General features: G+C 40.9%; 1 protein-coding gene across 1 annotated transcript in view; it reads left to right on the forward strand.

Annotated features, from left to right (window-relative positions):
* Positions 1–14,792, forward strand: part of KIT (KIT proto-oncogene, receptor tyrosine kinase) — a 54,669-nt gene extending 39,877 nt beyond the window's left edge. The window contains exons 10-21 of the mRNA XM_075150558.1: positions 968–1,074; positions 1,167–1,293; positions 1,553–1,657; positions 1,745–1,855; positions 3,527–3,677; positions 5,455–5,543; positions 5,891–6,018; positions 9,285–9,407; positions 12,115–12,226; positions 12,324–12,423; positions 13,077–13,182; positions 14,340–14,792. Coding sequence (XP_075006659.1) covers positions 968–1,074; positions 1,167–1,293; positions 1,553–1,657; positions 1,745–1,855; positions 3,527–3,677; positions 5,455–5,543; positions 5,891–6,018; positions 9,285–9,407; positions 12,115–12,226; positions 12,324–12,423; positions 13,077–13,182; positions 14,340–14,465 — 1,385 coding nt within the window. The 3' untranslated portion in view covers positions 14,466–14,792. The remainder of the gene's footprint in view (positions 1–967; positions 1,075–1,166; positions 1,294–1,552; positions 1,658–1,744; positions 1,856–3,526; positions 3,678–5,454; positions 5,544–5,890; positions 6,019–9,284; positions 9,408–12,114; positions 12,227–12,323; positions 12,424–13,076; positions 13,183–14,339) is intronic.
* The last annotated feature ends 351 nt before the right edge of the window (positions 14,793–15,143 follow it).

Genomic DNA, 15,143 nt, shown 5'->3' on the forward strand with positions numbered 1-15,143 from the left:
TACATGTTCTGCCTGCCAAAGCATTGCTTTAATTTTTCAATGAATATTGTGGTATCATCTTTTTACGGGTCCATATCTGCGGCGCAGTAGTTAGCTGCTTTTCTTCTGCCTGTACAGCACAGGGGCAAACCACCTACAGCATTACATTGGCTTTCCTTCTCTCTCTGCTTTTTTCTTTTCCTGTCTTTGTCTGTTTTGACTATTTAGGCCATCTTTTTTTTTTCAAGGAAAACCTGCATTTTTTTAATGTTTTTACAATGTCTCAGGAAAATGCGGTCCCAAACTTGACTGGAGCCTAAGGGCCCTGCTGTTGTAAAAGAAGTAACAACAACATACTGCAAAAGGGCTCATGAGTTTTGTAGCAGTATTTGTGGGTTTGTGGGGGGAAAAAAAGCACTAGAACATAGATGACTCAAAATGTGTTTGTAAATCTGTGCTCTTCTTTGCAAAATCAAATGTTCTGCTGCTTCTTTTTTCTCTGTTACACCCAGATATAACATATAAACAAATAAGCCAGATTTGGGGCAGATGGGTTTTACTGGAATAGTATTCCTTCACTACTTGGCAAAGGAATTACAAGTACAACCTCTACTTGAAAAGACTGTGCTGTAGAGATCATGCTTGAGGGGGAAAAAAAGAGAAGAAATTAGGACTTCAGAAAAAAGCTTCTTTCTTTAACCTAACTTGACTAGGGTCATGCAAACCCCTTGCATTAATTGATCTTGGTGTCACGCCTCCTGAACTGATGAAGATCAGACTCCCAAGGCAACAAACTGGATGGTTTCTATGCCAGCTCTGTACCCCATAGCTCATTCAGGAAAGCCATTCTGATGTACCTGGAGCACAGTCAAAGTCAAAACCCCAAACCGTGTTTCACAAGGAAGAACCAAGGAAAGGTTTTCACCTGTATCCTTTTAATATAGTTGTTGTTGTTCAGTATTTAAGCAGAATTTTCTCTTCTTTCCAGAACAAATCCGTACCCATACCCTTTTCACCCCTTTACTAATCGCATTTGGAGTCGCTGCAGGACTGATGTGCATCATAGTCATGATCCTGGTGTACATATATTTGCAGGTAAAATCAGAAGCCCCTCTGCCTGAGTTAGGAAAGCCTGTGAGCTGCCTGTGGAGGCTTCGGTAGTGACAGCCGTTCTCTTTCCTTTCCAGAAACCCAAATACGAAGTTCAGTGGAAAGTTGTTGAAGAAATAAATGGAAACAACTATGTTTACATAGACCCAACGCAACTTCCTTATGATCACAAATGGGAATTTCCTAGAAACCGGTTGAGTTTTGGTTAGTTTAGATTTATTTAACTTCATCTGCAAGGTGAAACCTTCAGGTCTCATGTGAGACTTTGGTCAAACGCAGCAGGGTTTTGTCAAAAAGATGTTGTGCAATAATGCGAATAGTGGTAATCGCTCATACTTGACTTGGGACAAAAAGCAAGCAGGCGTATCTACAATAGCTTCCTTGATATCATAAAATAAAATGCTGAACCCTTCAGGAAGAAGTGTTCCAAGTCGTTACAAAGTATTTTGGTTTGCTTTATTAGGTAAAACACTTGGTGCTGGAGCTTTTGGAAAAGTTGTTGAAGCCACTGCTTATGGTCTGTTTAAATCTGATGCTGCCATGACAGTAGCAGTAAAGATGTTGAAACGTAAGTTGCTGTAATATACTGTACAATTTTTTCTCACTTCCTTCTGGTCGTTGTGTTACGTGCTGAACATTGTGCTTTGCCTTGCAGCAAGCGCCCATTTAACAGAAAGAGAAGCCTTGATGTCAGAGCTTAAAGTTCTGAGTTACCTTGGAAACCACATTAATATTGTGAATCTGCTTGGAGCTTGCACTATTGGAGGTGGGGTTATCAACAGATTATTGATTATTTCTGTTCCTTTTTTATTGCCAGAAGGAGGAACCTTTTGAAGAAGAATCCAGTGCCGCTAAGTATAGAAATCTTAAAAACATTTCTCGCTTAGGCAGGTTGCAGATCATCATGACTATCACCTGTGAATTCCTGAATCTAGATTTTTAGGCTCATCCTACAAGCAGTTATGAGAGCACTGTAGCTGCAGCTAAAAAGGACGGTTGCTGTTATTCTCTTTCATGTAAGCCATTGTGCGCATTCTTCTTGAGAGAGGACAAAATGTACGGCATAAGTTTTTTTCTCAACCACTCTGTTTCTCACTAATGAGGAAAGATACGTGAACTGGTTCCTTGTTGGTATCCAAGGTGAAGTCAACAGGCCTGTCTTGTATAGTCTTCCAGCCTTCTGTTTAAACTGTAGATGTATCTGTTAAGGCACCACTGAAGTTACAAATTCTAAGCAGCAGAAAGTTGAGAAAAAGAATTTTCCAAATAAACTATTGCACAACCCAAATGTTTCACATTTAATATTAACTTAATAAGTTTGTTTTCATACATAGTAAAAGTTACAAAACAGCTGAAGTGTCAATAGAGTGATACAGTCCTGTATTTTTAATTTATGTGCATTTTAATATGAAAGGTAGTGTTGCTTCTTACACAAATATTTGCTCTTTAAGTTTTTGTTTCATTTTTCAAAGAAAAGGAGCTTGTAAAAATTCATAGTTTTAGACGGAGGCAAAACATTTCTCACTTTCACATTTAATGATTTAAAAATAGGATGAAACAATTTTGTTTAAGCAGTTGACAAAGTAGACTCACTGGCCTGAGTGCATGTCTGTCTCAGCTGAAAAAATGTGGCGTCTGTAAGAAAATCCCGCCACGAACACTGCTTTTGCTATTACGAAAGCTATAATTTTTAACTGCAGAAAAATGGAAATAAAGTAGTTAGGTTAGGAAACGGTGGTACAAAATAACCTTACAGATGAAATAACACGCAGTGCAATTACATATTCAAGGGCCATAGCTGGAGTCATTCACTCAGAAAACATATATTTGATCTATAAACATCCGTGCTGGAGATGACTTGATTCTCCTTTCTGATTTCATTTTAATATTCTAAGACCTTATGCAATGTAGTTTTCTGTCGCAGCAGGCTGTTCTGTTTGAATGATTTTTCCTATTATACTGCAGAATATAACACTCTACATCATTTCCAAAACATTGCTGAAGGAGTGTGAAGCTCTACTGTAAACAGAAGTGAATCAAAAGGATTAATGTTTGAAGCTTGAATTACTCTAACGTTTGGAACAAATAACTTCCTTCAGGAAGTGAGCAAAATCAAACAGATGTGTCTGGCCAGAAACATTATCACATGAAGAAAGAGAAAAAGACTTATTTGTTTAATTTTTGTCCAATGCAATGCTATTGAGGTGGGGGTGGAAATTAATTGGGAGCAACACAGCTTTAGCTGGACAATAGTTGCTGATCTGTGAAAGGGAAGATGCTGGGTTACTTTTCTGTAACTTTTCAAGTCTAGACAGTGCTAGGCAGTGTGATTTTTAATAGCCCAGCCTGCGTGCTTGGCTGAATGCTATCTTTATGTATGGTTTTCTGCTATGAAAACAATACTCACCTGCTTTCTAAACCTCATGTACATCTACAGGTCCCACTTTGGTCATTACAGAATATTGCTGCTATGGTGATCTTTTAAATTTTCTGAGGCGGAAACGAGATTCATTCATTTGTCCAAAACATGAAGAACATGCAGAAACAGCAGTTTACGAGAATCTTTTGCATCAGGCAGAGCCTGCGGCGTAAGTATGACCTGCTGAAATGTACTTGTGTTTTTAGAAGATTGGGAAGGAGGAGGTATTAAAGTTTATTAGGGATAAGAAATGTGGAGAAACCTTTCATACGCAGGCTTCAAAGATTCTTTGCTGTGCAAGCAAACAATTTAATTAAAGAGACGATGGGTACAGTGTGTGGTTTATTCTAACAGAGCGTGATTGATTGTATGCACTCTCTGTTTTACTTCTTTATCAAATTTCCTATAGTTATTTCATGCAACTCCTCGGCTCCAATCTTCATACGTATTTGTGTTTATCATTCCTGTTAAACATTGGCAGTGCTCATTTAGCAGCTTGAATGACAATTCCCCCAGTGTTGGGGCATTAATACTCTGAGCTCTCCTAAGTTCCTGCCTTCAGGAATGACTTCTTACAAAATTAAACCAGCGCCTTACAGTATCAGAGGCAAGCTGCCACTGGTAGCTCGCTAGATTTTGTGATGACACGACCCCTATCACGATTCTGAGATTGCTCTTGTACTTTGGCATTTTTCAGTTACTTCATCTGTATATTTTTAACCACTCTGTTTTAGATACCAGCCCAGAGCTCTTTCCAAGTACATTTCCAAGCAGATTTCCTGCTCTCTCCTTCCCTTTGCAAAGTGAGGGAGACATAACTTACCAAAACCTAGGGGCTGTTACAATACCTGCCCCATTTTTCTTTTTTGTCTGTTTATTGCCCCAGTAGACCCATTACTTTGTGTTGGCAGACCCTTAGGAGGAGGTGGTAAAGTCCTTTGTCCTGGCAAGACGAAGTACTGGTGAAGCTGTTTGTGCCGTGGCAATATATGGATAGCTGGTGATGCCCCAGAGAGGTTGGCACCGCTGAGGTGATGAACACAAATCTGTGATTTGCCATTGGAGGTTTGCCCTCTTTTCAGTGTAGGAATCTCACTGCTTGAGCACATTTTATAAATGGAGGTATTAGTGGCGGAGTATTTACCAAATTCTCATATTAGTATTTACTGTAAAGTTGCAGCTGCTAAGTGTGTCAGATGTGTTTGTGGTGGTGACTAGTGTTCTCATTACTCCTTTCCATGTTAGCTCTGTGGCTGCGTTCATTGTTCATAAACTAAACAGATATTTCAGGCTAAGGAAGGGCTATGTGTATGAATTCTAATGGCAATGAAGTGAAAAATGCCAAAGTACATCCATCATTTCTAAAGGTGCCTAACTGTATATTTATAAACCATATAGTATGAAAATCTGTACATTTGAATTATATATAGCAATAAGAAAATTTAAACTTAAAAAATGTAGCAGATGGCTGTCCCAAGCCTCGGCTGATTCTTTGAAATACATACGAATCCCCTTTGGAACTTGGGAATCTCTGAAATTAACATTTTTTACCATTTGTCTGCTGCATTTCAGTTGCCACTTGAGTTGCTGAAATACTCTGGTAGAAGTTGGCCTAAGCAGAAGAAGGAAGCACTAGCATATCTTGTGAAACGTCTGCATGTTAATTTATAGAGTGGAGTCTGTACAAACAGTATACGTATGAAAGGTTTTGTTTGCTTACCTGAGCCAAACTCCAAACTTTGAGATATATGATTAGCTGTACTGACAAACCTCTCTTTCTGTACGTGCCTTTCCTCATCTTTTTTACATGCCCATGAGTTTCCAATCTACTGATCATTTGTAAAGCGTTATATTTAGAAGGTTGGCATACCCTTGGCTTTTTGTTTGGATGGCTTTTGAGAACTTCTTCACTAAACTATGTTTCATTTCATCTGCTGCCTCAACAGTGATGTTGCCAGTGAGTACATGGACATGAAACCAGGAGTGTCATATGCAGTCCCACCAAAAGCTGATAAAAAACGACCAGTGAAGTCTGGTGAGTACAGTGACAAGGAATTCTGTTTGCTGGTGGGAGTGCAGAGAGAGGGGCTTCATGGATTTTTTCAGTTTTATCATACTTTTCTATCAAGGATGGGGACAATTAAAACTCATTAATTGTTATGAGAAGGCTTGAGAAAGAACAATATGCTAAATTACAGTGTCATGTATTTCTCCACTCTTAAATGGAGTATCAGGATTATTTTTTGCTTTTTGGCGATTGGCTGTTTATGTGACTCTAGTCTGGTACTTACTCAGATCACTGTCTTGTTTAACATTAAGACAACTCTGTTTCTAAGTGGAAACTTGCTCCACTCAAAAGCTGTTGTTGTTTATATTGCGTAGGATCCTACACTGATCAGGATGTTACCCTTTCTATGTTGGAAGATGATGAACTTGCTCTAGACGTCGAAGATCTACTAAGCTTTTCTTACCAGGTGGCAAAGGGCATGAGCTTCCTTGCCTCCAAAAACGTAAGTTAAGAATTTGTCAGAGCTGGACAGAATCAGTAGATTTCTGATTTCCTTTAGTATCGCTTTCAGTGTTTTAATGCCATCCACATGTTTAAATGCTGAATATTTCTGTGTTCTTTTCAACAAGCGCTGCAAACTGATATGCTCCTTCTTGTACCTGAAGCTTTGACTAATGTTGGAGTTCTGTACTGTGCTCATTGGCCAAAAGTGGTGTTTTATATCCCATAAAACAGAATATGGGGTGCACAGTAGTCAATGTGAAGCAGTGCTATTGCGTATCCACAGTTCAGGCTAATAGAATCTGTGGCCTTGCTCATGAACAGAAACTAGTCATAGAAATGTCAAAAGAAGAGACAGAGGAGAGGAATTGCAGAGAAATATGTTTGCTGCACCCCGAGGCTCCACTGATTAATAATGTCATGTGTTGGGAGACGGCAGGCACAGCCGAGCCCTGCCTGGCTTGGGTGGTGCCTCTTACTGGTTTGATCTTCAGCCCTTCCTTTGTTTCCTGGAGCACACAAGTGGTTTCATGAGAACTCCTGATGGCTTTGGAGGCAGTGAAACCCATAGGAACCCCGAGGAATTATTTCTTCAGTCTTCTCTGGTGTATGGGAGTTAAATGGAATTCAGGAAAGAACTGGAAACCCAACATGTGGATGCCTTCAAGAACAGTTAAATCTCGAGAGTTTAAGATTCCTCCTCTGTGGCACTGCTGGAGAGTTTGCAAACTAAAGAATAGTATGAAGACAGCTGCAAAGCTATCTATTTGCATGAGTTTTAAACAACGCTGCACTTGCTACTTCTTTCCTGCAGAATACTACCTTAAACAGGGGAGCTATCACATTGTGTGCTTTTCTTTTTTAGCAGTACGGCTTAATGCACAGGATATGTCTTGGGTTTTAATTTTCTGGAAAGATAAAATCAGCCTAGAGACCCACAAAGAATCTTCGTTGGCTACCCTGAGCATAATAGAAGTTTCTCTGGGTTTCATAGGAAACGTATTGCATAACAGAAAGGGATTTATAAAGAATAGAAGTCTTAAGCACAGCATAATTATGATCTTCCTATGGTTGTTCTTACATTTTATTGGAAAAATGCCATTTAACATGTAAACATTGTAACTAATATACACACGGGATAGTACAGGTGCACCTTGGATAAAGTGCAAAACAAACTTATGCAATTTAAGGAAAATAAGGTAGTCTTGGGATCCTGTGTTAGTAGTGGGAAATGCGACTTTAATTCTGCTCCAAAGGAAGTCCACGTTCAACTTGCTCTTGCACTTGTTTTTTTTCCCCCACTGTTCCTTCTTCCAAACCCTTTAGTTTATTTTTCCGCTATTAATAGCTTCAAAACAGGCCTGACAGGCAAACGCATTATATTACAGATTTTAATGGTTTTCACCAGGCTCCTGAATTCTTCACTATACAGGACATCCAGTGCTTAGCACACATATTCTTTATTTCCTCTTATTTTCCTATGGAATAGCCCCAGGTTTCGCTATGCATCATTCCTGGTGACTGTTTTCTTTATAGTCTTTCCATTGATACAAACAGACACCGTGGCATTGAGTAGCAAAGGCAATAGTGAACGTAACACCACCTCACACTGAGATTGGGAAATAGCATGCAGTATGGCTTTGGCAGTGCAGAATTAACGGCTTTATCACAGAATTAAGTTGCACTGCGCTAACACATTATTACACATTAACACATCCTTTTTGGTCATTGTGTACATACACGCTCTTAGCTCCAGCTAGTAAATGCAGAGTAGTGTGGGCTGATGGATAAGATGCTTCAGATTGCCTCACGCCCTTGGGGAAGGAGGGTCCACGCCGACCAGCAGTGCAGAGTACCCAGCTGCTCTTCTGCAACTTGTTTGTGTATCGAGGCTCAGAGGCATAAAAGTGCCTCTGTGCAGGAGTCGGGATAGGAGCCTGTCCTGGGGGGATAATTCCTTTATTAAGCACATGGTGCCTTAATCACAAGACAGGGCTTCCTCCAATGGACAAAGTCTTTATTCAATGCAAACTGCGCTGATTCTGGAGGAAGAAGGCAGAGACATGCTGGATGCTTGGCCGTTCCTTCGCTTTACTGCTTCAGTGCAGTTATCTGTCAGCTTTACATATGCAAAGCGAAGAGCATGTTGGATTGGGAGTTGAAGGAGAGTCCCCTGAGACAGTAATTGTCATTAAAAATAGTTCCTCATGTAAGCGTGCAAAAGGCACAAAGATTAAGTTGCTTATGCAACCTGCAGTTATCATTTTCGGAGTTTGATTTGCATAGTTCTTGATATTTTAAGTCATTTTTTGTAGGGTTTTCCTAAAGTTTTGTATTTTAAGGAAAAGAATTAAGAGAAAAATTGAATCTTCAGCTATTTTTTAGACAGCTGTGGCTTGCGTACAATACACCATCAGTAAAGTGGGAGCCTAATGCTACCCTTTCCAGATGGAAAAAGAGATCATTTTGTCAGAGAACTACCTCCATTCTCTAACAAATGCACTGTGGGCTCCACAGTTACGTACGAAGAAAACACGGCTGCTGGGAAACTCAGGCACCCTTCTGGAGCTGCAGTTACAAACACATGCACACTTCTCAAGTGATAACTGGAATATAAGCTAGCTAGGTCACTGAACGTGTGACTGTTCATTGAAAGATAGTGGCATGTGAAAATTTCCAGTATTTTCAAATATTTAGGTCTGCTTATAAAACTCTCCTAGGTACTCAATAATTCAGGACTTCCAGAGGAGTATTTTTGAAATGGGATTCAGTTTCCTGACTTGTGTGCTTTGAAGCTGTTACCATAATTTTCCCTATTTTCAGCTTTTCATCACTTTTCCCTCAACCACAATAGTTACGTAATAAAAGATTGGAATTATTTTAGAAGCAAACCACATTTTCCCCTTATTTGCCTTGTATTAGAAAGCAGGCCAGTGATTTTTTGATAAGAAGTTAGAGAAAAAATACATTAAACTTTAGCTGCGAACGTGAAACACTAGAAAATTCAAAGTGACTGCAAATGGACTTTTCTGAAATAACTGCACAGACAACCTTAACTATGTGGATCAATGTCATGATAGCAAAGATACTACACCAGAATGTTTAATCATCTGAGTAAGCTTATTAACACATGGCTTCATTATGACTTTCAGCTTGCCATAAAATGCATAACGCGGTAAGTTATATAGGTAAGTAAACATGTAACCAAGCAACAGCTGTTAAGGATATTATAAAATAGCTTTGTTTGTTTGTCTGTTTGTTGTTTAGTGCATTCATAGGGATCTGGCCGCAAGAAATATTCTTCTAACTCATGGTCGGATAACAAAAATCTGTGACTTTGGCCTGGCAAGAGATATAAGGAATGACTCAAATTATGTGGTCAAAGGAAACGTAAGTATATATGATACTTTATCCACGTCTTTTAAGATAGGGGAGTTCCTGTTGTCTTGACTTGCAAAGAAAAGTCTTTCTTAGGCAGAAATCTAGATTTCCCAATTCTGGTATATATCCGTGCTGGTCAGGAACATTAGGAGGGGCAATTCCTGACATAGATGCGTGTGCTGGCAAAACCCTTGGTATATATATGTTGTTACACTGGAAAAAACGTGCTGGTATTTGAATGTATGTTGTAGTGGAGGAGATGTTTTTGCTACACTAATATAACACCCAGTCTTTCTGTTATATCTGAATGTAGTAAAAGTTACAGCTCTTTGAGTAATGCAGGTTTTGCCATTGGAATATTCTGGTAGCCTAATCCTAAGTATAATTATTTTGAAACTTTTTCTCTGGGCATTGCTATATTTGTCCATTACTGAAATAGTTTATTTGAAAAATATATAAATGATCAGGGGTTTGCATCCTGTTCTTTGCTATAAAGCATCACTCAGACAACAGAAACTGGATTCTGAAGTGTGAATTTATTGATTAGGGCATCGTGGGAGGCAAAAAAGCCTTAGTTTTATCTGATTCCATATACAGGTTTTAACCTCGTATGTGTAACATACAGCTTTAATTGCAGCTGTAATTCAAACCCTGTAACAGGGTTGGAACAAGACACTATATTTTGATGAGAAAAGTTTAAAACCTCCTATGTAGAAGAGTACCGATTACACTGCTACGTACTAGACCTCTGCAGGTGCACAAAGACACTTTGAAGTGATGCAGATTACCTTGGCAGTACTCGAAGTCCCCTTTAAAGTGCTAGTGCAGTAAAAGGAGCCCTACTACAAAAGAAAATCGAGTCTGTCTGTGGTTAAGCTGGAGAAGTGTGCTATAGAGTACAGGTTATTTTGCATCTCAAACCGATTTGTGCTGCCTGGATTAATGTTGTAATCTGCATCAGATACATGCAGCCATCCACTGCCTTCAGAGTACACGTGTTTTCACTTGCACCGTTTTTCAAAGGAGAGAAGATCCACGTTCAACAAGGCAGCCCTCCTCCCCAGCCCTGCTGAGTGCTCCATGGTCAGAGGCTGGTCGTTAGAGACTTGACAACACACAAACCGAAGGTTGCCCATCCAGGCTTTGGGCAAGCTGACAAAGAGAGAAAATCCCACACCTGCGCATCTCTCACCAAAGTGGTTTGCCATGCTTGGTTAACCTCAGTCAGTCCATGGCACCTCAGGTATCTGAGATATCTCTGCTACTTTGCTGTCACCCAGCAGTCCCTGATGTCCCAGGTACCTACAGCATCCCTGTTTTAGGCTGCGGGAGAGAAGAGTTTATTGGTTGTCTTCAAAAACAATGTTGTTACCAGCCGCTGGGTGCTTAGAAGTTGAGGTTAGGGAACAACAGGAGCAGAAATAATTCAGGAATGGCTGTCCTGGCAAAATACTGAGTGGCATTTAGTGTAAGAAAGCTGCTTTCAGGCTCAGGGTCAGCTCAGGAGCTGCTTGATCAGTCAAGGCTCCTGGGAGTGGGAAGCAGACCAGCAGCTTAGGAGGGAAGCGGGCAGTAAGTAATGAAGTTCTACATGTCTAGGCTACCCTTCCAGTTTCCTGAGCTCCCTGACAATAGGATTTTACATAGCCTGAAAGGGTCAGAGGAGGATAGGCTGCAGCTGCCTGGGGAGAGAGGAGGCAGCGGCTGCAGGAGGTGTCTAGTTGCATCTGGCCTGATCTTAAAGCAGATCAGGAGGGCTGGGGAGACTGCTGGGAGGCAGTGCTCGGACAGCAGCTGGGGGCTTGGCCAGGAGGAGTGTTTGCTGTCTGTGTTGTTCAGGAAATAAACAACTCTGGTTGCCTCTCTGGTGAGCCAGCCCATGGCAAACGCTGCCTTTCCTCTACCTCATTTCTTTTCCTTTCCATTTGCCTCCTTTTCTGTTGGATGTCCTTTCTTTACAAGACATCAAGGCTCTTCCCTGTAGGATGGTTGAAATAGATCTTTGGACACATCGTTGCAAGACCACTTAGAAGGAAGAGGTCTGTTTTCTCCCACAGCAGGACAAGTGCTCAGGACAGAAGTCTGACTGGCTCCTACAGTCAGACAGGGAAAGGGCAAAGCAGGGAGAGGAAGGTGGAAGCAAATCCAAAGGCTTTCTGTGCCCTTTCCTCTGCTCCAGTTAGCATTCCCGAGGGATGTCTGTCCCCACACAGACGTACGAAAAATGTCAATAATTATTTCTTTCATGTGAATTTTCTTTTTTTTTCTGAAACACTGAGGAGCTAAATCAGATGTCTTAACTGTTGATTAAAGCCTTGAAGCATCTTGACTATGTGAATCTCATCTGTGTGCCTGTGGTAGCCAGACCGTGGAAGCAGACTTGCATGTTTGCATAAGGAATCATGCCGTGGTCATATATATTATTTTGCTCTGACTTCCTGCCCTTATAAACAAGACGGAAGGAATCACACAGTATACAGAAAATCAGAGTGCAAGGAACTGCACGAGTTTCGTAGACCCACAGAAAGATGGATCGGTAACAATACAGGACTTGGAGACTCTAAAATGCTGAGATTTCCATTTTTGATTGGATACTTCTATTTCTTGATTTAACGAGTATTTAAAGCACATAAGAAGTAGAAAAGGTTAATTTTATCTTGTAAATTTTGTATGCCTTATGTCCGTTGCCTTAATTTATTCCCTTTTCCCTGGAAAGGCTCGTCTTCCTGTGAAGTGGATGGCACCTGAAAGTATTTTCAATTGCGTCTACACCTTTGAGAGTGATGTCTGGTCTTACGGGATATTGCTTTGGGAGCTCTTTTCTTTAGGTAAGCTCCTTCAAGATCTGTACTTCAGGGGATTTCTGTTTCATCTTGGTTTTACTGCAGATGCAGAAATCGTGTTGCTCACATGCTCTCTCAACAGGAAGCAGCCCATACCCAGGGATGCCTGTGGACTCCAAGTTCTATAAAATGATCAAGGAGGGATACAGGATGTTCAGCCCTGAGTGTGCACCGCCTGAAATGTAAGTAAGCAACCACCACCTCTAATCACCAAACATCAGCAACGATGCAAAGGAAGGGAAGCTTCCATTCTTGCATTAAGGCTCATTGCACTGCCTCATTGTCTTTTTTTTAAGTTCTTTTCACGTTTTAAATAATTCATGTACTCTTAACTAGCGGAATACATGCCTGTGTTGTTACAAGCAATGAAATACACTCATGCCTTGTACCATCTGATCACTGTGTCATGGCATCTGCTCCGTGTCAATAAATTATTGACAGATCACAGAACATAATTAAACATTTTTAATTCAGATAAAGCAGTCAGTGAGATGTATCACCAGACTGTACAGCATCTGCATTTGTGCTGTACTTCCTGACAGCAAGAGGACTGGCTACTGATCTTCTTTATGAGCCATCCCTAATTCACTGTTTTGTAAATGGATTGGCACTTAGCAAGCTGTCAAAGAAAACTGTGTCCAGAGAGTCCCATTAGTATTGAGTCCTTTGTTGTCACAAGCACAGGTGTTAGCAGCACTATTTCTATTCTTAAACGTCATTTAAAGAAGGTAAACTGTGGGACTGGGTGGCACTTTTCCTTCAAATAATAACGGAGGCGAGATAAGAGCTCTAAGGATTTCCTCATGAGCGGTACTTAATTTCAGTATCTTTGCAGGTATGACATAATGAAGAGTTGCTGGGATGCTGATCCTTTACAGAGACCCACATTTAAACAAATCGTACAGCTGATAGAGCAGCAGCTTTCAGATAATGCCCCCCGGGTAAGTTATGGATCGTCAGTTTTTTGGAGTCAAAGCAGCTTCAAGCAAGACAATAGACTAGAGCTGTGAAGAGCAAAGAGCCTGGGCGCTTCATTAATTTTCCAGTATTATTTATGTAGCTTTGCACTGTCAGTTTGGGCGGTAGGAATGATGTTTGGGCTACTCACTTCTGCTTAGCTGTGCCATTAGACAGTAGCTGTCTAAGCCCATACCCAAGACGTACCAGCTGGAGAGACTCTTTACATGGTTGATGTTTCTCACTCAAAATAGACCTGGCACAACAATTTTGATGTTACAAAATGCAGTGGTGCTGCATAAATTCATCTTATCTTAAGCTATGAAAAATTTTATTAATCTGGGAAACATCTCAGAAGTGAAGTATGTTTAGCTTTTATTAGAAAAGCTTTCTGGACAAAGAGGTTGAGCTTTCAGTGCTCTTCTGCCTCTTCTCACTTGCTTCCCTTAGCTCTATTTATATAACCTTGGAGGTATGTTGTGACAAACTGTATTCACTGCTCTTTTGACCATTCCCTAGTAAAAGCTTTTTCTGAGAGGGTAACTGGACAAAACAGTCCAAAGAAAAATTGGAGGCACATCAGAAACGTGGATTTTCTCTTGCAATAACATTGTGTGTTACTGGGGTTTAAAAAAGTAAGTTTAAAACCTGGTTTAAAAATAAAGCTTCCTTTTACCTTCTGGATGCCTTGTTTGGGCACAGAGTACATGGCTTCCTGACAATTTGAGAAAAGAGGAAACTGAAAGCTGCTGGTGTTCGATTGCATCCTGTAGCGTATTTTTGGCAGGTGCAGGCATTACTAAAACAAAAGCAAGAATGCGAAGGAAATACTAGTGAGGTTTCTGAGGGAGTTTAGTAATAACCTAAGCTGCATTTTTTCAAGCTCACTTGAAATTTGGCGTGCAGTTGGAAGCTGCGGTGTTGCTAATAACTGAGATTGAGGTTCTTGACTCCTTAAAAGAGCAGTTAAGCCCAAGACCTTTTGAAACTCTCTTTAGATCTGCAGAGAAACTCCTGAGCTGGAACCCTTCCATGGCGGCGTGTAGTACACAGTGGGAAAAGGCTAGGAAAGGAGAGCTCTCCAGGTATGCATGAAGGGAGCAGTCTGCAGAGTATTGACACTGGTCGTTGGCTTCTGCAGGTTTATGCGAACTTCTCAACTCCACCTTCCAGTCAAGGAAACGCTCCAGATCACTCGGTGAGGATTAACTCGGTGGGTAGCAGTGCTTCATCTACTCAGCCTCTCCTGGTACGCGAAGATGTTTGAGTGGCATCTGGAAGAAGAGGAGCCCAGAAGTATTAGCTGTTTGTATTGTGCAGGGGGTGAGAGAGGGACGACTTCAATAATTTCTCTTACTTTTACTCACTACTACCACTGTGTAGCTGAAACGTTGTTGTAATACTGTCCTTTACCACACACTGTTACACATAAACTTAATCTGCTGAGCACGGTTACAGGCATCATTGCAATGTTAACTGAAGCTGTATATATTTTGCTATATTGTGTGTATTTGCAGTAGAGAGCCAGATCTGAAAAAAAAAACCAACAACCAACAAAAGAAATCCTGAGCCAGGGTGTGGAACGAGATGACTGCAGATCAAACCAAATCTGCAGTGATCCTTCTCTGGATCTGTGCCTGGAAGGCGTACAGTCATTTTCTAGTTAATCTTGTTTTGCTGAATTTAAGAAATAAACGAATATGAAGCTAATGGCTTTGCAAACCCCTTTCCACGTCCAGCCAAGCCTGAGAAGCTTTCCCAGGCAGGTATCGTAGGTCGGAGGCCAGCGAGGGTGCTGTATGTACCCGGGCAAGAGAGGTGAAGGGACCGAGACCCTTCCAGAGTTGGTCTGCACAGCAGCAAACCCTTCCGGGAGCTCTGGGGTTTGAACCAGAAGAGGGGAGAAGAGCATGGATCTTCATCTTTATTTACCACCCACACTGTC

This window comes from Calonectris borealis, chromosome 4 (genome assembly GCF_964195595.1).
Source record: "Calonectris borealis chromosome 4, bCalBor7.hap1.2, whole genome shotgun sequence".
Lineage (NCBI taxonomy): Eukaryota > Metazoa > Chordata > Aves > Procellariiformes > Procellariidae > Calonectris > Calonectris borealis.